Source organism: Geotrypetes seraphini, chromosome 8, assembly GCF_902459505.1.
Source record: "Geotrypetes seraphini chromosome 8, aGeoSer1.1, whole genome shotgun sequence".
Classification (NCBI taxonomy): domain Eukaryota; kingdom Metazoa; phylum Chordata; class Amphibia; order Gymnophiona; family Dermophiidae; genus Geotrypetes; species Geotrypetes seraphini.
The window spans coordinates 155,673,646-155,695,247 of record NC_047091.1 but is presented as its reverse complement, the minus strand read 5'-3'; the positions used below and the strand labels follow the sequence as shown (position 1 = coordinate 155,695,247).

At 40.5% G+C, this 21,602-nt stretch overlaps 1 protein-coding gene across 7 annotated transcripts in view; it reads right to left on the bottom strand.

Moving 5' to 3' along the window:
- Positions 1 to 773: 773 nt before the first annotated feature.
- The window catches only part of CLIP1 (CAP-Gly domain containing linker protein 1), a 188,891-nt gene continuing 168,062 nt past the window's right edge, over positions 774 to 21,602 (bottom strand). For 6 of the 7 annotated variants that reach the window (XM_033954228.1, XM_033954231.1, XM_033954232.1 and 3 more), the window contains 6 exons: positions 14,610 to 14,727; positions 13,889 to 14,048; positions 13,095 to 13,147; positions 7,794 to 7,799; positions 3,264 to 3,391; positions 774 to 2,807 (listed from right to left, as the gene is read on the bottom strand). In XM_033954228.1, coding sequence (XP_033810119.1) covers positions 2,585 to 2,807; positions 3,264 to 3,391; positions 7,794 to 7,799; positions 13,095 to 13,147; positions 13,889 to 14,048; positions 14,610 to 14,727 — 688 coding nt within the window. In that variant the 3' untranslated portion in view covers positions 774 to 2,584. The remainder of the gene's footprint in view (positions 2,808 to 3,263; positions 3,392 to 7,793; positions 7,800 to 13,094; positions 13,148 to 13,888; positions 14,049 to 14,609; positions 14,728 to 21,602) is intronic. The other variant, XM_033954230.1, reaches the window with a different exon arrangement.

Sequence of the window (21,602 nt, the reverse complement as noted above, 5' to 3'; positions counted from 1 at the left end):
GTGGATGTTGATTACATAGGCTGAACTCTCTCCCTTTGATAAGGTATTTGTATCTATGGAATAGGATGCTACTCTGGGAAAAAAAAACCCCTTGTAGTTCTGGTGAAACAACAGATGACTGCTTGATGAACCAGAGGGTGGAACAGCAGAAACATTGCAGAGTGGAACAGTGATATGTATTTTTTTTATAGTATCAAAAGGCTCTCTAACTTTGTTCTCAAAGAGGGTGTCTCCCATACATGGTATATGTGCCAACTTAGAACAATCTCACACAATCGAGAGGTATGCAGCCACGCCAAGCACAAGGCCACAATTGCGGAAGTGGAACTCCTGGAAGGAAGTGACATGCCCAAGTTACCACCATCTCCTTCCTTCCTCCATCTTTGTTCCCCAGCCTGGATGCTCCTCCTTCCTCTGAGCATAAGACTATTACTAATCACCTCCTTCCTCTAAGGCAGGCACTTCTCGCTACCTGTTTTTTTCAGCTATTTGAACTATGCAATACAGAGTATGTATCTGCAGAGCCCCATGCAGTTAAAAACAACTGATGTTCAGAACCACACAGGCAGGATGTACAGAAGCAGCATGGACCCCAGCTTTCTTCAATCCACTCCTACAAATCTCTCCTTTTGTTTTCTGCCACTAAGGCAGTTGATTCACACTTGTTCTATTTACATGTTCACTTTCCAGTATTATGTAAAAAATATAAAAATAAGAAAATATTAGAACAAGCATCTTTACTACAGATATACCACAGAATGCTAATCCTCAGCTATAGCCAAAGTCAAATGACCAAAGATAATTTATTAAAGTAGATACAATACATTCGTTTGCTCAAATACTGCTTTACAGGATTTCTTTTTTTTCTTCAGGGAACCGATTACTATAATACATTCACTGCCCAAATTCAAAATGATTACAGAAGAAAATCTTTATATTCCATTCATATGCCAAATACTCTATTTATAACCTTGAGAAAAATACATCAAAGGCATATATACATTTATATAAGAGTAAAACTCACATATTTTACACATGTAGAACATGGAAGATTATCTGATATTTCTTTTTCCAATTTTATATATGTTAAAAGACATCCAAAAGAAGGTCAACAAATCTGAAATTAGCTGATGAACCTGATGATCAGTCCTCTTTTTCTTCTCTTAGTTTTGGGGGTCCTGTGTTTCAACCTTTCATGTTTTTGCATCTGCAAAAATTTGCCTTTATTATTCCTGTTGAATTTTCTCATATGCAATTAAAAATAGAACAGAAAAATACTGGAGAAAAGAAATCTAAAAACGTTCAGAGATATTCAAGGCTTAGGTTATTCTTCTAGGCACAGAATTGGAGAAAACCTTTTATACCTCAGGCTGTTTGGGTGATGAAAGATTTTCTACACAGCACATACTGGCAAGCACTCATCACCTTATGGCAGGTTTTGAAAGTACCCAATTTAAACTATGAACCATATACCTTGTTATTTTGGGCATGAATATAGCCACTGGTATGAACCACTGAAGATCTTTTTATCTTTTATGATAAAGTAAAAAATCCTGAAAATATTGTGTGTGTATGTATATATACATTTATATATATTTATATATATATACACACAACCACTGTATAATAGGAGATAATGCAGAAACAACTATCGCACAAACAGCAGCTAGTATTGAAACAGATCCCCCAGAATAAGATATATCTTGTGTTGTGTTTTTACCTACTCTCTGATTTGTCTTGCTTCAGAATGTTATGTGTACATCTCCCTAATTGTGGAGCCAGATGTAAAGTTGCTCTGCTCCTTATTCAGTAAGGCTTTGTTCTTGGGTTTTCTCTATAGCACCAAGCCACCAAAAAGCACTACACATACTTTGCAGCGCACAAGGGTTGCATGTTCTCTGGTTGAGAAGACAATAGAACAATTAGTGACCAGATGAAAGTGAAAGTGCAAACATTCCTCAGCTTCATTCAGTGTCCAAAGTTATTTAAAAGGGGGGAAAAAAAGGAAAAAGCATGTGTACAAACGATATTAATTTAGTGCAAATATGGAAATCATAACAGCATCATTTTCAGGTACTTAAATTGTTTGAAACTATTTTTTTTCTAACTATATGAGGTTTCACTGTAGGCTGAGGGGATAGGATAAGGTAATGTGTATCCCTTGTTTAAAGGTGTAAGATTACAGAAACAGCAGCGTGATGGTGGGATGAGGAGAACCACATGTGTGGCATTCAAGGCTTGACCAAGAAAGAAACCTAAGGCCACACAGGAGATAATGGTGTATATGTAAATTCCCTGAATCAATCAGTTGTATTAGCCAGCAGGGGTTTCCAAATATGAATGGTAGCCTGCATGCCCTAAGATTTCTGTCCGGATTGGCCTCTTGAATCCAAATATATTAAGTTAATTAAAAAGAGAATAGAAATGCTTCTTTTATAAACACAAAATACATTTCCTTGGTTACATAAATTGGGGTCAAAAATGCAGCTGTGGCATTTCCTGAAGCCAATATACATGCAAATGCTGCTGTCTGTCCAAACAGCAATGCATATGGCCGAGAGAAATTTCCTAGCTTTAGACTGTATCAGAAGGTCTCATCATCGTTGCAGTTGCTTGTCCAGTGCCCAAACACTTCACAGATGTTACAATACGGGCGGTCTTCTTTTCTGCTCCCATGGTGAGTGGAATGGGGAGGAGAGTCTGGCAGCTGTTCCTGTGTTGGACAATCTTCAGTGTCATGGAGATCAAAGCAGTCACAGATATCACAGAAAAGGCGAGGCGGTGGTTTCTTCTTTGTACCATTCAAGCTGCAGTGACACATGTACACAAATGAGGATTTGTTTTAGCTATGTCGTACAAGAAAGCAAAATCTGAGTGAAGATTTTATGAGGGTAACAATCATAATGTATTTAGAAGGTTCATGTAATATAGCATGATTTTCTTGATGTCACGAAATATTTCAGACAAGCATTTTTTCCCAAATTTGTCCAGATCTATTTTCTACTGTTGAATGTTTTTTATTTTTATATTCTGCATATCCTACAGTTCTATGCGGATTACAAATTATTCAGGTACCCAAGTTTCAATTCATACACTATAACTGAGGGTTACAACAGTTTCCAATGGAACAGTTAGAAGATGCTAAGCAGACGTGACAGGTATCAAAAGTACTTCCTTTTACTTCAGTCCTTGGCCTGCAGTGGTCAAGGACTAGCATACAAAATACACAGCCTCAAACAAGCATTTCCTATTAAATAATGTACCTTTCAAAATTATCCACATTTTCCACACTGTTGCCATTGAGAGATGCTTCTGCCATCTTTTCCAGCTTTAATTTCAAATCTTCATTTTTCCTTTGCAGGTCTACTATTACTGAGTTTAGGAAATCAATCTGGCATATTAAAAATGACAAGGAAATTAGAACATAAAACATTCACAGAACTAAATGCACAAAAACAAGTTTAAAGAATGAAAAAGCAAAACTACAATATTGATATGACCAAAATTTAGATTTTTGTCCTTTTACCCTCCTCCCTTTTCTAGGGCACAAATCAGCAATTAAAATAAAGGCTACAGGTACTGTTTAGAAGGGGCATGCAGATGGCACCCATTCCAATCCAAATGCTTTAAGTACTGTATTGAACTTACTACCCTCTCCCCACCACTAAGCTAATCTCTATATGCCTTGGCCTCAAATTAAGCAGGGAAACAACTCCAGAGACAAAGAGTAAAACATGAAAAACTACCTACTGCTAAAATTGAACATATTCTCTTTTACCAAAGAAAAGAAAGCCAAAAGACATTAAGGACTTGAAAAACAAAGAGACTTGACCAAACTGAAAAACAGTCAGCTGTTAACAAATTTTTTGTAATTAGACTTGGATATTAAAAAGCTGCCATATTTAGTTTTTGAGGAGATAGGATGCACGTGAGACTTTAGGAAGAAGAGAGATTAGTGACAGTAGTAAATCAGACCAAAAATTTTAAAATGGATACAGAGAAACAAAAAAGTTATCTTTTCCAGTATGCTCCTCTGATTTAAATTAACCATAGGCAAAAAGGGTGTATTACTTGAAAGCACTTCTGTTTTTGTAACTCCCTAATCTTGCAATATACAGCTCAGTGAAAGGCAGATTTAGGGACTACTTTGGAGTTTAAATAATGGGAGATTGGCTTTAAACACTTATTAAAAGTTTCCATATCTAGTAGTTTAGTTGAGAAAGGTTATAAGATTATCTATAGTTCTATAGGTGATATTACAAACCACAGCATATTATTTCTAGGATGTTTAGACACAGCACTAATCAACGTTGGTGAAAGTGTGGGCAAATTGGTGATATATATCTTGTGTATTGGACCTGTTCCAAAGTGCATCCTTTTTGGACTGCTTTATTATGAACTCTGGAACAGATTCTACCTATTATCTATCTGATAAAAGTGGAACGTTGCTTATTACATTTTAGGCTTTATATGGAGTAAAGCAAGAGAATCATAAATTAGCCACTAACTATTTTACAGCTGGTTGGATAGCTTTGTCAGCAGCATGGAATCAACTGTGCCAATGGACATGGTTCTCCATAGGATGAATTATATACTGTACACTAAGGGCCAGATTCTATAAGAGATAACTAAAGTTAGGCATCTCTTAATTGCCCAAACCATCTCAATAGTTTCAATTATGAGCTTTAACAAGCTCATAATTGAAAAAAATATATATATATTAATTGGCCAATAGGTGCCTACCCGATTCTATAAAAGGTAGGCGTCCTTTGCATAGCATCTAGCCGTGCCTAATGCCTAAGTGTTGATGTTTGGGGGCTTAGACAGAGATAGGCACCACTAGGCATAACTCTCTAAAGAAGTGGTTCCCAACCCTGTCCTGAAGGACCACCAGGCCAATCGGGTTTTCAGGCTAGCTCTAATGAATATGCATGAGAGAGATCCGCATATAATGGACGTGACAGGCACGCAAATCTGCTCCATGCATATTCATTAGGGCTAGCCTGAAAACCCGACTGGACTGGTGGTCTCCAACTCTGTCCTGGAGGACCACCAGGCCAATCGGGTTTTCAGGCTAGCCTTAATGAATATGCATGAAAGAATTTGCATATAATGGACGTGACAGGCACGCAAATCTTCTCCATGCATATTCATTAGGGCTAGCCTGAAAACCTGATTGGCCTGGTGGTCCTCCAGGACAGGCTTGGGAACCACTGCTCTAAAGAACGTAGGCACCTGCAATCTAGGCCAGTAAAACCCTAAGTTTTTTGATAGGCGCCATTAGGCTTGATTCTATAAACGGTGCCTAAGCGTGATTGACACGTAGCCGGCACCTGCTGATTTAGGCGCCATTTACAGAATCCGGTCCTAGATGTCTAAATTAACAGCTATTCAAAATGACCAATGGATTGCTTTTCATGAAGTGTGGAATCCTTACCACAGATGGTGAACTAGTGCTTTGGATCAATCTGTTGGTAAAATACCGATAACTCAGTTTTGATCTAAAAAGAGCTCGCAATATTTTACTGCTGTTTTTGCTATGATGGTCATGCCTGTTCTGGGGTTAGAGTTTTGGGGTCTTAATGGGCCTGATTGCTATGAACATAATATCGTTGTTACTGTATTCTTATATTTGGCTTGATGTTTTATGCTTTCTAGTATCTTTATTATAATCCAGTAAAATTTATATAAAATTAACCTTGATTGCTCTCTTGATGCTCATAGGATCAGCAGTTTTGACAACACACTGCACTGGAATAATCCCTGGGAATACCTCAGCAGTCAATTCTGAATCCTTCTTATGATATAACCATTCTCTCCTCAAAATCCACCTGTCTCCCACATTTTTTCTCGACACAGTTCTGAGGCTGATGTACTGGCTCAGGCTATTCTGTAGATCCCTAAATTTAATGATAACTACCCCCCCCTCAGCTACTAACATTAAGTAATTTCTACTTTACCATGTGATAACTGAAGCTTCAATTTCTAAGGGCTGCCAAATGGTGAGAAGTACAGGCACATCAGAAGCCTCTGTTGCAGCTTCAAAATACATATAATCACACGTCTTCACCAATGTCCAGTTTTTAAATGTTATATGTACTCAAAATAATGGCATGTTATGTACAACATATGAGCTCCAGCATTCAGATATTAAAGTTCCAGTTATTTCATCATGCCATTGTGGAGTTTAAATGATTTAACACTAGTAGTTGAGAGGATGAGATTGTCATAATTGTCTAAGATGACACTACACACATTCCCAGTAAAAAAGTACTGCTGTGTTAATTAGCGAGGTATTGTAGCATTTTTTGTGTTTTCCTCAATAAAGACCTTCAAATTAAAGAAAAAATGCAATACCACAGATCATGGGTGTACAACTTCCATCTTCAAGGGCTGCACCCAGTTTGAGTTTTTAGGATTTTTTTCTGCATTCTGGCAATATACATGAGATCTCTTTGCATGCTCTGCCTCCACTGTATAATGTAGATCTCATGTGTATTCATTGTGGAAACCCTGAAGATTGAGGCTGTGTATCCTTCTGCTAAAGACGACACTGACCAGTTGGCCCACCCAGTCTGCTAGAGATCACCTACAGAATATTGCTCCTTACTGAGGTTAAATTTGCCGTCCATATTCTACATGTACTAGTTTATCCACTCATGGAGCTGTAAATGAATGAAAGATAGATGATTTTGACAAAGGAAGCAAAAACAGCTATATCTTTAACGAACCAGCTTAATTATCTGCTTTTTTTTGGCTAGGAAACAGGGTCTCCATCCCCTTACAGCTCTTACTCATTTCTGGGAACCACTAAGTTAATTGTACTAATGCAATCTATTTTTCTCCTTACATCTCTCTTATTATCCTGCTAATTATCCATAACAGTCCTCTCCTGAATTCATTCATTGCCCTTCTTGAATGCCTTAAGTTATTCTAATTTAAGTTTGGCTGTATTTACTTTAAGGCATTAACAGGTCTAATCCCAGAGTATCTTATGGAATCTTTCATTATTACAAACTCCAAACATTCTAGGAAATCTCATTCATTATTCTTGTATCCTTCTGCAAAGGGATGTAAATATAAGAAATTCCAAGAACGTCTACTGTCCTTTCAGGCAGCTTCATGGATTAGGGAACTGACTCACATATTCACATTTTCAAAATCGTATCAACTGTTTCAGCGTGCTTTAAAGACACATCTTTTTACAGAATCTTTTGGAAGTTAGATACTGGTTGTTCATTCATTTGTATTGCTAATCTCTGTGAACCGCATAGAACTTAATGGTATTTGCGGTATACAAGTGAATTTTTATGTTATGTTATGTAATTTCTTTTTTTTGTAAAACTAATTTTCTGTACAAGTTCTTCTGCTTGAAGTAGGGTTTAAAATTTTGATCTTAAAAAGTTAGGGAAGTGTATCCTCTGGAATGTACTTTGCATCTGCTTAACAGGTGCTATTCTCTTATCTTTGCTTAGAAAATTTTCTGAATGCTGTTGCACAGTTAAGGTCTTTTCAATTCAGCTAATTAGTAGCATTCAGATTAACTGATCTAAAAGTATCCAACCTAAATCAAAACAGAAGAGCACACAGTAAATATAAAAAAAAAACTATTGAAATATATTATAAAATATATCATAAAATTAGCAAAAAAGATAGTCAAAGCATGTGAGAATCCCAAATGCATATGAAAACAAACAGCTGTCCTTTCTCTTTCAGAGGAAAGAACAATTAAACCCGACAGTAAGGTGCAGCAAGTTACAATAAGAATAAAAGATTAGGAAGCAGAAACAAACCATATGCTGAGTTGAAGAAAATTGTTGCCCGAAGCAGATATGAAAAGAAATGAGGGAAAAAAGAAAAACAGACCATTAGTTTAAAAAGTCATGGCTGCAGCAACATAACCTGCATAAACTACTACATTGCAAAAAAATACAAAGCTCTCTTGCACGTCAATATATAAAGTGTTACCTTGATAATATCTTTTCTAGTAGATAGGAATGGTATGCTGAACCTTAGGGTACTCTGACCATTCTCACGAGCATACTGCAGAAAGATGTCAATCATAACTTTTGAAACCTCCTCCTTCTCCCAAGAGTCTGCTGCCTCCTTCAGTTCATTCCAAAGCATGCAAGAGCTCTAGAGCAGTGTTTCTCAACTTCTTCAAGCCAAGTACCCCCTACATCTAACAAATATCAACTGAGTACCCCGCCCAAGCTCCGCCTCATATCCACCCAAGCTCTGCCCCTACCCCACCCCATAATAGTTACTAATTGTAATGTAATTTCTTCCGTTCATTTTTCATATACATACAATATAATCTTATTAACAATACATAATGGTAACCATAAAATTAAAAAACACAAAGCACACTGACAAAGAGCCTTCGAATCTATTCACTTGTATCAAAGTGGGTAGAGCCGAAAGGACCTTCCTGAGTGTGTGGACGTGAAGGCTCTTCAGCAGAGGGGGCATGCTGCTGGAGGAAGGGGGGATGGGAGACCAGTGCTGCATACCCATACCGCATGTTGAGAAACATTGCTCAAGAGTATAACTCAGGAGAAGGAAGGACATGGGGGGACTCCTGAAACCAAGGTTCTGATCTGCTCATATAATGTTAAAATAGTCAGTAATGAAACTGTAATGTATATAAATGAACAAGCATTACCATCGAAACTGAAAAAAACATCAAACAAATGCAACAGCTTGAATATTAGCAGAGGCTCAATTATCTCTTTAGATTCTATTTACAAATGATTTTTGAACACGTAGTCTGACTGGCAGATAAGTCTTGGCTATAGAGAGGACCATGAAGCATAAGGCAGAAAAGGCTCATCAGAAATTATTGGGCTGGGGTTCAGCATATCATTCCTACTTAGGGATGCATCCTAAGCAGTTCCTGAAGTCCTGGGTGGACGAGATGAGCCAGCTTTCAGTACTGAGGATCCAAAAGCAGAATCCTCTTGTGCTGCCCACATCAACCCTATAGAATTTAGTGAAAGTGTGTAGGAAAGATCATGACGCAGATTCTACATTTCCCTTCCGGATGTATTGCCCTCGATTCTGCCCAAGAGGAGGCTGCTACTCTAATCAAATGTGCTTTCAACAACACTGCTAGTTTGCCCACAGATATTGCAGGTGGAGGAGATTGCTGTCCAAATCCACTGGGAACGTTGGCCTTGGAGGCTGGTCTGCCTTGGGCCGATTCTTTGGTTAGTACAAAGAGATGGTCCAATAGACCAAAATTCATTAGTTACTTCCATAATGCAAGAGAACTCTGCGGACATTCAGCTGCTTTAAAGCCTTGTCTTTCTTATTAGAACCTGTAGGTTTTAAAGGCTGGTAGAGTGACTTCCTGGTTGATGTGAAATGCTGAAATAACCTTTAGCAAAAGGAAGGTACTGTAAAAGCAAGGTCACTCTCGTTTCCAAAATTCTCAGAATAGTTCCCTGCATGAAAAATCTTTCAATTCTGAGACTCTTCTGGCCTAGGTAATTGCAACTAGGAACACTACTTTGATCTTAAGATCCATGAGAGAAGTTTCCTCCAAAGGCTCATATGGGGTCCTCTGAAGACCCTCTAACACAATTCAGGAAAGGAAGGGATCTCAGATTGGTAGTCTGAGCCTCAGGACTCCTTTGAAGAATCTAATAATGTTTGGGTGAACAGCCAGGGGGACTCTCTTCTCTAGGCCTCTAAAGCAAGCTAAGCCTGACATCTGCACCTAAAGGGATGCCACTGTTAATTTCTTGTCCAGGACCTCTGGAATGAAGGCAGAACCAACGATACTGGGGCTTTGTTGGGCTCCAGATTCTCCTTATTGCACCAGTTGCTGAAAAGTATCCCAGGCCTTGGCATATGCCAAAAGAGTGGATGGTTTTTGGCCTTCAGTTAGGGTGGTAATGACAACTTCTGAATATTCTCTCTAGGCTAGCATTGCATGCTCCAAGAGCCATGCCTTAGATCAAAGTAGTCAGATCTTCTACAGCAATCGGTCCCTGTGTGAGCAAGTCCAGATACACCTGAAGCCGAAGACATTCATCCACTGTAGATGTACTAGATCCACATACCAAGGATGCCTGGATCAATTCGAAGCCATGAGGATTTACCCTCCTGGGTGAGAGGCTATGCTTATCAAGGGGCCATGGAGGAAATACATATAGAACTCTGGACTTTGGCCATGGTTGCACCAGGACATCCAGCCCTGTTCTTCTGGTCTCGAATCTTTGGTTGAAAAAACGAGGTGCTTTCTTGTTGCGTGCTGTTGCCATCAGATCGAATGTCTGATGCTCCCAACATTCAACAATGGCTTGGAGTGCCCATAGGGCCAACAACCACTCTTCCAGGTCCAAGCAACATACCTGGACAAATCCATGACAAAGGGGTACGGTGAGGATCCCCAGCAACATAAGTGATTCTTGAACTGGTTTGCTCTGCAAAATATTAACAAGCAATAAACAGGAACAAAGGCAACTCAGAAACATTGAGGAACAATGTAGAACTAACCTGCTGTGTGCAACGAGCACCCCATGAAAAGCCTTCGGTAATGCACACTCATAGAAAACTCCCCACAGGATTTGTCAACTGGCTGGAAAGCATTCAAGCCTTTAGGAAAATCATCAAGGCAGAAAGAAGCAGGCTATTCCAAAAAACTGAGTGTACACAGAGAGGGTGGTCCTATGGAATCCTACAGGAACTAACAGAAAGAAGATTATTGAAGGTATAAACCTAATCTTCCATTCTATTACGTCCCTTCCGGATTCCATATGCTAAGTGACATACCAAAGCAATGGTAACATCTAGGAAGGGACAGAAGAGCCTGCCCTCAACACTGAGGTCCCAGAAAACAGCATCAGAACTAACTGCCACATCCACTCGGTAAAAACCAGGTAATAGTATGAAGAGAGGACCAAGTAGCCGCCCTGCAAAGTTCATCAGCACGAGAATCCGCCAATGAAGCAGTCACACTTAGTCGAGTGGGCGTTAAGCAAAATCGGTGGCTGCTTGTCATGGGTGATAGAAGTGGCGGAAATTGACATTCAAATTAACTGAGCGATCAAAGCCTTGGCCACAAGCCAACCACAGCGAGGTGCAGCAGTCAGGATAAATAGGTGATCAGACAGCCAGGAAAAATTAGTCCACTTCGAACAGTGGAGCAAGACTTCCCTGACAGCCAACTTGCACAAGATCCGATCCTTTTTGCTCCGAGCCTGCAGAAGGAAAATTGACAAACTTCTTGTTTGACATGGAAGGCAGAAACCTAGCATCTGGAATTCGGAAGAGAAGAGATGTAACAAACTTGAAAGTTTCCATCTCCCTGCTTCGTTTGACACAGCACATGGCTAGGGCACTTTTCCACTGCCCATCCTTCACAAACAAGGCATGATGTAAGGGTATTAGAGTCAATCCCTGCCTATTTGGAAGCAAAATGAGGTGTTTTGGAGAAGTCTGAGAACTCAGAAAAAAAAAAAATTGGGAAAATCCAAGATAGCTACTACTGGTGAATTTTAGTGCTAAAAACGGCTTAAAATCACTTCAGGACTGACCACAAACCTAAAAAACCCCCAACAGAATTTTAGGGGAGGGGGACCAAGGCCCTAGATGTAGAAACAGTTAAAAACAGCTTTTGAAGCCCCCCTCCTCCCTCAATTTTTCCCACAGGCTATCACAGCCTTATTCACAGACCATGTGCTGGGGAAATGGTGCTGCTGTTGCCGCCTACTTCAGGTCCTCTCAGGTGTAGCTGTTCTAGGAGAGGCTCTCTGCTTCCAGTCACTCAGCCCTTCGCTGGGATCTTCGGACTGCTGGTCAGACCTACACAGACCGATCCTCACCCCCCCCCCCCGACGACTTCTCACAAAAATGGGCAGGGGGAAGATGAAATGCTCCAGCTCCAACCAAATCAAATGGGTGAGCAAACACCAGGAGAAAGGACCCCGAGCTCCTCTAATCTTTAGTTAGCTGGCTGAAACAGGTCCCCCAAAGGATACACCTACCATTTGCAGATTTAAAATCTGCTCCTCTCCACGCAGACAGAGTAGACCCTTATCAAAAGGGATCTCTGATTTCACAAAAAAAGACTGCAACAAGAGTGAAAAAACACAAAACTGTTGCAAAATAAAAAATAAATAAACCGAGCAGATCAGAAGAAAACCTTCATGCTTGTCTGCAGAAAGAGAAACTGAAGGGAGCAGCAGACTTCTGGAGGAAGTTTCAAAAGCTGTGATTATGCTCATGAGAATGGACAGAGTACCCTAAGGTTCAGCATACCATTCCTATTGCATTGGAAATATGAAAATAGAGGAGCTGAAATTCAAAAGGCCTTATGTAAGCAATACCACATACTAACTACATAAGCCTAATCTCTTTTTCTAGTGCAACAGGTGTGTCATTCTGGACAGACAGGATGTACAAAAGCAGTCCCAGAAGTTTAGGGCGGGACCTCTCCACTGGCTTGTAACACTGAGGACCCAAAGGCAAAGTCATCCCTTGCTGCTACATCCACTCTGTAAAACATGGAAAATGTATAAACAGATCAATCAGAAAGATTCTTTCGGGCGCTTGTAGAAAGAAAAACTGAAGGGGGCAGTAGAGCCCTCTAGTGAAAGAGGAGGGAATCAAAAGCTGGAGTGGATTCCTTCTATTAAGGCTTGTGAGCATGGGGATATAACCCATCCATCCAGAATAACACACCTCTATAACTAGAATATGAGTTACGGCTCTAACTCAATCCATTAGGGCAGTATTTTCCCTTAAACCATACTATTGAGGCAGATACTGCAACAAACTAAAACACAGCAAAAGACTAGATAAGCTATTCCATCTTATTTGGGGTGTGCAGCTGTACAGGATGCATCCTTGGTAGTCTTCCACAGGATATGGGCAGGAGGAAAGAGAGGAGGTTGGGAAGATAATGGTGCTGGAGAGAGAGAAGGGGCTGCCTCCTCTGAAGCCCAGCATTGCTGCTGAATGGAGTAGTGTACTGAAATTGTTAGCACTGAAGATGGAGTAGACGCAGAGTGTATCACGCTAAAAACCCACATCCTGCTTTTCCTTGCATCTTTTCTATTAAACCCAGGATATGTCACAAGACCCACCTGGCCTTCCGTGGATAACTTTTCTTCTTGAAGCTCACTATGGAGAGCATCACCTAAAGAATAATAATGAAGACTATTAAAAATCCAAAACTAGCCAGGTATATAGTGCTATGAGAAAGTATACATTGGTTGTTCTGCTGCTGTCAAGAGTATTTTCATGTTGACTGTGTTGCATATAAAACCACTGTGCTCTACATCTGTCCTGACTGAATACAAATTCCATAAATGTTCACTTTTGTTTGATATATTACTAAAACATGAATTTCTATGAAATGGAAATCTCACGAAAACAGAAACCTAAAGCATGCAAAACTTCCTAGCAGCTGTGTAGTCAGACCTTCAGTTTGGAGAGGGAAGAGAAATTTTGCCCCACTTCCCTGCTCTTTGCCTCTACCCTCCTCGTCTCCACCTACAACCCCCCAAATACCTGAGGCTGCTGGTGGGGATTCCCAAGTGGCCTGGCAGTCAGAGGCACTTTCTATGAGCTGCTACTGTGATGACCTGCTATTCTCTTCCATGCATGCTCAGTTTTTACAAACTGAGCACACTTGGAAAGGGGGAGGGGAAAGGGGTAAGGGGGCTCAGTGTGGTGGCAGCAGGCCATTGAAAGTGTCACTAATTACCATGCCGCTGGATGAGGACCTCTTTGGCTGCCAGGGTTTGGGGATCTCTGCCAGCCATAGTTGCAGACAGTGATACTTTTTTTTTTTGGGGGGGGGAGGGGGAAGGGCACAAGCCCCTGAGGCTATGCCACTGCTTCCTAGTATTCTAAGTAATTTATGGGATTAGCTCACCTGAGGCACTTGATACATTATTGAGCTGTCTCTTGTTTTCACCGAGTTCTTGCTCCAGGTTTTTCACTTTCTTTTCTAACTTCTTCTTATCAGATTCCAGTGATTCCACTATGGACTGCAAAGTTTTTGTCGAGGCAGTCTCTCCACGGAGCAATGTAATCTGAGACATTTCACATGGAACAATGAGAAATATTATCTTGGCAGCATTCAGATTAATTTGGCAGGGTGTAATTAAAAGTAAACAGGGATGGGACTATATTTTTTGGGGGGGTGTGTGTGTGAAACCTTTCAGTCATGTTTCTGTACCATCATGACAACCGTCCATTCAGTTGCTTCACAAAAAATTCTCATCAGGCCCACAGCACCACATGAACTGTATTCCACCCAGCAGAAACCATGAGTGAGGATCCTCTCTCATGTCCACAAACAAGGGCTGTATTGTGTGGAAAACAGAGCTTCACATGTTTCCCTGCAGAATGCACAGCACAAAAACACTGTCACTTTCACAGCCAAGAGTGGCAAGTGAAACGCATACAAGCGTGAATGTGCACATTTCTGCAAAGTGTGTGTCACCTCTTATTGGCAATGAACATAGAAACGCACGATCCATCTAATGTGGTAGAAATAGTGCTGTCCACTTCCAGGAACTGAATAATGTGCCGTTTGCTATTTTTTTTGCAGTATTTACTAGACCTACTGCTGAATTCATTGTTGATTTTACCTCACTTCTGAGTTTTTCAAGTTCTTTATCCTTTTCTATAATCAAGGCACTAGAAGTATTGATGGACTGCTGTAAAGAATCTTTTTCTTCATCAAATTCGTTCTTTAACACTGAATTTCTGCATAAAATAGAGTACAACTGGTATTAGGACAAACTTAAATAAACACATTTTAAAGTACATAGACAGGTTCTATAAACCAAAGTCAGAATTTTAATGTATTTAGCAAAATGTGACAAACTTGCAGTATGGGTACTAAAATCAAGTTTACCTAGATAATTTCTATAGTTATATATTTGAAAAACATTGGCATTTAGTTTGAGTTATAGTACTGTTGAAAACCAAATAATGAAAAGGTTTACCTATGTCTATACATGGCAGAACCTGGATGTCATGGAATCCATTTGAATTTAAAGAAACAAGTTAATAGTCTGGGAGATGCAGAATCAGAGAACAGGGGACTGCAAAGAATAAACTTCTTCTGTTGAAATCTCGATGCTGTATTTTCTTGTAATAATTTACAAAGCATCACAAAACAGCGTGCAAAGCTTGTGCAGATTATCATGCAAAGCACCAGTCAGAATGCTGGAAATATCAGTTGGTTTCCTCTCATTTCAGTAAATTATTTTTAATTTCCCTATGTTAGCAGGGTTATGGGCTTACAAGTAATAACTTTCATCTGTGCACTAACTGATTCATCAAGATCTTTTCCCAAGGACACAGAACCGGGTTTAGGGTATTGGGGGAGGGATGTGTAAAACCCTAAATATGTATGATTTATTACAGAAAGATTAGGAAGAAGAGTTTTCTTAAAATTTTACATATCTTAACCATGCAATTATGTGTGATTGCAGTCTCCATCACTTAGATACTGAAAGAATGGGGCAATTTTATTATTGGGTCTGGGGCAAGATTTTCAATTAGCGTGTTACTAACATGCCTTATTTTACATTACATCAGTTTCTTTTATTCTGCCAATACCTTGCGGTTCTAGGCAGATTACAAAAGGAAGAGATTCTGGTCATTTCCAGAAGATTACACGGAAACTATTGGTTGGAACATTTGGTGTCTGGTGATGGAGTGAGGGATATTAGTTGCCCACAATGAAAATTTATGTACTATGGTTGTATACAATCAGCAACCAGTTTAATGTACATGGTTTGATTACTCTAAAAACTATACCTGTTTGTAGCGCTAGGAGGTAATCGGGACTCCTCTAGAATGGCCTGCTAATTTAGATCACTAGTTATCATGCCATTTATAGAGTGGTAACAGTTAAAGAAGGGTGTTAGCCAAGTACTTCTCCCTCCGGATTTGCGCGGGATAGGGGCAGAACCGGACCGTGAATGGCAAAAAACCGTGAATATCCGGCTCTGACCCACCCCCGCATCCCTCCTGCCTTCCCGGCCTTACCTTGTGGTCTAGTGGGCTTTCGGGGCAGGAGAGATCTTCCTACGCTCCTGCCCCGTGCAGATTGCCATTAGGAAATGGCTGCTGTGAGTTCCCGTAGTCTCTCGAGACTACGACTGGAACTCCCTGCAGCTATTTCCTCATGACGATCTGCACGGGGCAGGAGCCTAGGAAGATCGCTCCTGCCCCGAAAGCCCGCTAGACCACCAGGTAAGGCCAGGATGCCGGGGGGGGGGGGGGGGGAAGATTTAACGATGTTTTTTTTTTTTTCTTTTTTTTCCCCTCCCCAAAAAATCGCGAATATGTGAAATCGCGATTACCAAAACCGCGAATGGGGAGGGGGGAAGTAGTCCTTGGCCATTCTGCATTGGACAGTTCCTGAGGGGAATGAATGCATGTTGTCAGCATGGGCTAATTCCTGCTTAGTGCACTATAGCAAATAATACCCTGAGAACTGTATGTATTTTACATTTCTCTATTCTGCTGGCTGAAGTCATGAACTGGTAAAAATACATTGTAAGAACTTAGAATCTAAACAACTCACAGCTTTCTACAGGGAACACATTTAGCAGATGGTTTTTCGGGCAGTTACTCTGTAATGATTAATTGCTCAAGGTAGACTGCGTTTCAGTAATCATTGTGGGTCAGAAGACTGAATTGTGAGCATGTTCACTTAGGACTGGGAAGGCTGCCCCATCAACACATGCTTTCTATAAATCCATTCACATAATGCAGTAAAAGGAGGCTCTGCTCGATTTTCTTTAACCCAGTCCAGGTTTCATCCATGAGAGACCTTTGATATCCAGCACATGAAATGCAACACAGTAATGATACAGAATCAAATAAAATCCAAGCACAAATGAGGTTTATTATTATACTCAGAAATGAATAATAATAAGGGGAGAATCTGGAGCTTAAAGTAACGAACATGGAGTAGATTCACATAGATTCTAACCAATAAAAAAATGTCTTTTTTTTTTTTTTTAAAGGGTAGCGTATACATATTGGAAAAGGTAGCAGCATACTTCAACCCAAGTGAAATCAAAAGGCCAGCTAGACTAACTCACATACCAACACAATTTGTCATCTGATAGACAATACTGGTTGGTTTTGACTTAATTCATTGCTAAGCAAAAAGAGGACTGCGCTGGTTTGTTTCTGTCTTGCAAATCATTGGTTATCACCATCCTCATGTCAGCTCTTCTGTCATGGAGACTTACTCAGTTATGGTGTATGACGTTCAAGACAGCTGCTCAATGTTTCTGTAAAGAAGGTTTTGCACCCTTTACTAGGACCACATTTCTCCCAACAAAGAGAAAGTGATAGAGGCGAGAGTAGGCTGGGACCAAACAACATGATATGTTGCTTCCATCTGGGAGTGACCATACTGGTAAAGTTCAAGGGATTAACAAAGAAGAGATTCAGAATCTTCCTTAAAGAGTTCCAAGGTGGTTGGAATTAGAAGCAGGATGATATCTGCTTCTCTGAAGAGGAAAGAAGCGTCCCATCTCCTGTTCCTGCTAGTCACTGAAGACTGAGAGGAAGGGAACTTTTTTTTCTCTCTCTCTCTAGTGATGTATAGTGGATGACAAGAACACTACAGAGGAGTTCCTATAGTGGTGCTTCTGGCAGTGCAGAGGAACAGCATCCTGATGGGTTTGCTATAAGGTACGAGTAACAGGGATTATAGAAGGCAGCCACTCAACTGATACGTGGATGGACAGATCAGATAGGTCATTATATTGATCTTAATATATATTTGAGGGAATATTTCTCCCCATGTTCTGTTATTAAATGTGTAATAGATTGTTATACTGTACTTTGTTTGTAAACTGCTTCAGCACTTTGGTAAGAGGCAATATATAAAATTAATAAATCCAATTCAAACATGTTTATAAGAAAGGTTGAAAAGGTGACAGTGAAAGCTAGAAGGATGCTCGGGTGCATAGGGAGAGGTATGGCCGGTAGGAAAAAGGAAGTATTGATGCCCCTGTATAAGACTCTTGTGAGACCTCATTTAGAATATTGTGTACAATTCTGGAGGCTGCACCTTCAAAAAGATATAAACAGGATGGAGTCGGTCCAGAGGAAGGCTACTAAAATGGTGCGTGGTCTTCGTCATAAGGCGTATGGCAGGGCTGCCCAAGTCCGGTCCTCGAGATCTACTGGCAGGCCAGGTTTTCAGGATATCCACAATGAATATGCATGAGAGAGATTTCCATACCCAAGAAGGCAGTGCAGGCAAATCTCTCTCATGCATATTCATTGCAGATATTCAGAAAACCTGGCCTGCCAGTAGATCTCGAGGACCGGACTTGGGCAGCCCTGGCGTATGGGGACAGACTTAAAAGATCTCAATCTGTATACTTTGGAGGAAAGGCGGGAGCAGGGAGATATGGTAGAGTCATTTAAGTACCCACATAACATAAATGCGCATGAGGCGAGTCACTTTCATTTGAAAGGAAGCTCTGGAATGAGAGGGCATGAAGTTAAGAGGTGACAGGCTCAGGAGTAATCTAAGGAAATACTTTTTTTTTTTTACAGAAAGGGTGGTAGATCCGTGGAATAGTCTCCCTGTAGAGGTGATGGAGATAAAGACTGTGTCTGAATTCAAGAAAGTGTGGGACAGGCACGTGGGTTCTCTTAGAGCAGAGGTGTCAAAGTCCCTCCTCGAGGGCCGCAATCCAGTCAGGTTTTCAGGATTTCCCCAATGAATATGCATGAGATCTATTTGCATGCAGTGCTTTCATTGTATGCTAATAGATCTCATGCATATTCATTGGGAAATCCTGAAAACCTGACTGGATTGTGGCCCTCGAGGAGGGACTTTGACACCCTTGTCTTAGAGAGAGGAGGGGATAGTGGATGCTGCAAATAGGCAGACTGGGATAGGCCATTTGGCCTTTATCTGATGTTATGTTTCTATCCTTGCTTTGCACTGGAAACTGTTACCACTGATTGCTCTGAAGAAATATATCTTATTTTGTAACAGCACTACTTTACCTAGATCAGGGCTGCCCAAGTCCGCTTCTCGAGATCTGCTGGCAGGACAGATTTTCAGGATATCCACAATGAACATGCATGAGAGAGATTTGCATACCAAGAAGGCAGTGCAGGCAAATCTCTCTCATACATATTCATTGTGGATATCCTGAAAACCTGGCCTGCCAGTAGATCTCAAGGACCGGACTTGGGCAGCCCTGACCTAGATCATCTCCTTAACCTAGAAATTCAGTGCCCTGGCCCTGGAAGTTTCAAGTTTATTTATAATTTACTATACCCCCCACCACCCAAATCATCAAATCTATCCGAGGTCTTGAAGGGAATCAGTAAGGAAGAGACCTGAGCTCAGTGGGCCCCTCTGTCTATTATGCATATTCAGGTTATTTCTTTTTATAAAGAAAGCACGTGTTTAGTCAATCAGATCACATGATCAACTATAAACAACTTTTAAAGAAAAAAAAAAAAGATGCCCTATGCAACAGAAAGCAGAAAAGAAAACCAACTAGAAAGGAAAACCAGAAGAGAGTTTAATTTGATGCTTTTCATTTTATTTATGCAGAAAATAGCATCTCAGAATACAAAACCAGAATTAATATGGCAAATCAGTTGAATAAAAATTGAACTCAGATTTCCCAGATTCTTCCCTTATTACAAAGAGAAGAAATAAATTCAGAAATGAAGCAAAGTACCTTAAAGTGTTACTGGGCAAGCTTTAAAAAATGCAAGATAACAAGAACCACATGTTAGAGACGTGAAAGAGATATGCTAAGTACCATAAATAAGATAACTAAATTTGCATAAAGGTTCTATGTTGCATTAAAAAAAAATATGAAAAATATGCATAAGTAGATTACAAAAGCAAGACACTGAGGAACATATGCAGCCAAAAATATGTACAACAATGCTGTACCAAAAACTTTAAAAAAAATTATTTATTATAACGTGGATAGACTTTCTTCAGTCTTACCATTAAAGACACACAGATATAGCAAAGGAAGCAAGAGTAGGAGAGGGAAAGAGAGGGGTGAAATGAGCATTGGTAAGTAGCGTAAGCTGAAAGACAATCAGACAGTTAGCAATCCACAGTGAAGCCAGTAAAATTAAAGTCTTAGTTAACATGCTTGGACATTTATGTCTTCATTAATCTTGCACTTGTCTTACTAGAGGTGGTAAGTTTGGTTTAGAGAATGACACGGGGAAAAAATCTGTCCCCGTCACTGCCCTGTCAACAGACCACCATCCCCTTCACTGCCCCGTCCCCTTCACTGCCCCATCCACCCTTCCCTCTTGCCACCTCACTGCCCTTCGGTACCCCTTGCACGGTCCGTGCATCTACCTCCCTCCCCCTTACTTTCGCGGCGCATTTTAAGATTTCAGACTTGTTAAAAGCCGCTGGAGTGTTTGTGCAGTCGCATGCGTGTGTGGGCGGAAGCTTTTCCTCTGACGCAACCAGAAGTTGCGTCAGAGGAAAAGCTTCCGACCACACACACGCAACTGCACGTACGCTCCGACGGCTTTCAACAAGTCTGAAACCTTAAAACGAGCTGCGAAGGTAAGGGGGAGGGAGAGAGATAGATTCGAGTGGGTATGTAGGAAGGATGGAGGGGGCCGCGCATGATCAGTGACTGCATGCGTTCCCTCCCTTAATTGTGGGGGACAAGGCCATTCACCGCTCCACGGGGTGGTGGATGGCCTTGTCCCTGTACCTGCGGTGAGCACCTTTCCCCCCTCTACCGTTTTGGTGGGTTACCAGCGGCTACTTGCGGGTAACATCCACCGTGTCATTCTCTAGTTTGGTGTCAGCTAAATCAGGGGTATAGGCAATTCTGGTCCTCGAGAGCCACAATGGATATGTATGAGATGGATTTGCATGCACTGCCTCCTTGAGATGCAAATCTAGCTCATGCATATTTATTGTGGATATCCTGGAATCCTGACCTGCCTGTGGCTCTCAAGGACCGGAACTGCATACCCCTGAGCTAGATAATATTTCACTGCATATGAGAACTTTTTTTTTTTTTTTTTTAAGAAAGGTCTGCACAGTCACAATACCAGCATGTGTCATCTCTTTGGAACAAACAAATACACCAAGCGCTCCCGAACAAATATTTTGGCTGTTTAGCCATTTCTCTTGGATGAATTATCTGATAGTATTGGCTCGGGAGTAGAAACTTAATTCTATCAGTATCTAATAACTGTGAGGAAGATATTCAGAGAATGTATGCTCTTAATTAACACTGACCTCTCTGAAATTTCAGTAAACTTCTAAATTTAGGAGTATAAAGTGGATGGCAACGGGGAAGGGAGGGGAAAACACTTAGCAGCTTAGCATTGATCTTCAGCTCTAGGCTCATAAATCTAGGTTAATGGTTTATTAATAAGTTGATATACTGCTTCATATGCTAAAGGCACGTCGAAGCGGTGTACAATTGCAATTCAAAATGATAATTGAATGGCAGTCCTAAATTTATGAGCATCACTTTTAAGCTCCTAAATTAAGATGAATTTTTAGCTGAAAGGTTCTAAGTTTGACTGGAAAGGGGGTAAAAATTTAGTTCGTTTCTGAATATCAGGCTCCAAGA